Genomic DNA, 1,781 nt, shown 5'->3' on the forward strand with positions numbered 1-1,781 from the left:
CCTCGTCTGGGCAGTCCACGAACGCGTAGCCCGTCTTCACCAGGAAGGGTCCCGACACCGGGATCTTGGCGTCCTTGAAGATACTTTCTAGGTCCGAGGGGGCGGCGTTCTCGCTGAGGTTTCCAATGTACAGTTTGTTCATTGTGAAGAGTGGTTGGTTTTTTTAAAAAATTGAGAAAAACGAAAAATTAAAACCACCCACAGTGATGGATAGATCCGGCGGGTTTTGTTTCCCCTCGTCTTCTCGCCTTTAAAATACACAGCACCGTAAGAACCAAGGGCAAGAACGAGGAGCGGAAAAATCAGATCCGAAGGTTCTTGTTTTTCCTTTTCTAGGTATTAAAAAAGGAGAAAGAAAAAAAATCTAGCCACAACCCAAACGCAACGACGAGTCTTCCTAACTCTGAGGAGGCGGGATTAGCAAGAGAAAGGAGAAGGAAGGAGGAGGGGAAAAAAAACTACTTTTTGTCTCTTCCTCCCCAGCCCCTTTGGCACGGCCAGCGGACTGTGAAAATATCACACTACGTGCGGCAGGCGCCGCCTCCCCAGAAGAACCCCGAAGGGTGACTGGCAGGAGGGACGAAGGGGAGGAGGAGGGAGGCGCAGGAGGCGGAAAAAATCCGCTCCGAGTGTCCGGCTTTTTGAATGAGCCACGTGTTCAAACTACAAATCAACGTCTCACGTGAGGAATCCCAGCGCCTCAATTAGAGCGGGTTTCGGAGGAAAGAAAAAAAGAGCGAGCGAGGGGAAGAGGGGGAGGGGAAACGATCTGGGGCGGGGGACCTGGGGAGGGGTGGAGAAGGGGGAAGGCTCAAGCGGCCGCAGCCGGGGCGCAGGGGCGCGCGGCGCAGCGAGCTGATTGTCACCGCCCGAGTTTAGTAAGGGTCATCAGGTCGGGGCGGACCCGAGGAGGGAAGGTTAGAATACTGATTATTTTTCTTTTAAATAGGGGCTAGAAATGACAACTAGACAGTTCCTCAGCTCTAGGTACCGTAATTTCCATCATTCTATTTTTTAAAATAAATTAAAACCAAAGAGTCACAATCTCCAAGTCGCCTGGTGGCTTTGATGACAAGAGAAGTGTAGCCCCGGCCAAGCATGGGGCACATTTCCAAGGCTGGCGAGGACGGAAGCGCACAGGGGGTGAGGGTGGGGGCAGGAGTGGGGGTGGGGGAGGGCAGACGCGCCGCACCCTCACCGGGCCCGGGCTTGGGGGCGCGGGCGCCGGGGCGTGGGGGAGGGGAGCTCGCGGCGTCCTGGGCGGGTGTCTGGCGACACCTCCTCCGCCTCGGCTCGCGGTGGCTCTGGGCTGCGCGTTTGCCATTGGCTGCTCGATTCAGAAAAGGATCGGGGATAAATGAGGCCGGGGGCGGGCTTGGCCACCGGTGGGGGAGGGGAGCGCCGGGGCGGTGGTTCCTGGCTTGGGCCTGGGGACGAGGGGGCCTGGGCTGCACCGGGAGAGAAGTCCGAGTAGGGAAAGTCGGTACTTAAAGAGAAACCCTTTCGTCTGGAGGGGAGGGAGTGGGTAGGTTGGTAGTTTAAATAATTTTAGTTGGAGAACTTGGGACTCAAACAGGAAGACCGCTCTGGGTTAGCCCTTAGGTGATTTTAGCACTTGAAAAACTGTTCGAGTCTCTTTGCCTGCATTTGACCATGCAAGCCATTCATAATTTTCCTTGTATGTAACGAGTACAATGGTTGGGGGTGGAGGGTCTGGGCCCGGTGGAGCCTTCCTGGGCCAACAAACTGAGCTGGAGAATACGGAAACGGAGGCAGTCCTG

The 1,781-nt window shown here is 55.7% G+C and overlaps 1 protein-coding gene across 1 annotated transcript in view; it reads right to left on the reverse strand.

The window, feature by feature from the left end:
• Igf2bp3 (insulin like growth factor 2 mRNA binding protein 3) overlaps positions 1–142 on the reverse strand; it is a gene marked incomplete at its 3' end in the record, with an annotated part of 173,543 nt that extends 173,401 nt beyond the window's left edge. The window contains exon 1 of the mRNA XM_023709852.1: positions 13–142. Coding sequence (XP_023565620.1) covers positions 13–142 — 130 coding nt within the window. The remainder of the gene's footprint in view (positions 1–12) is intronic.
• Between the last annotated feature and the right edge of the window lie 1,639 nt (positions 143–1,781).

The sequence above is a fragment of the Octodon degus genome, unplaced genomic scaffold (assembly GCF_000260255.1).
Source record: "Octodon degus isolate 3935 unplaced genomic scaffold, OctDeg1.0 scaffold00015, whole genome shotgun sequence".
NCBI classification, from domain to species: domain Eukaryota; kingdom Metazoa; phylum Chordata; class Mammalia; order Rodentia; family Octodontidae; genus Octodon; species Octodon degus.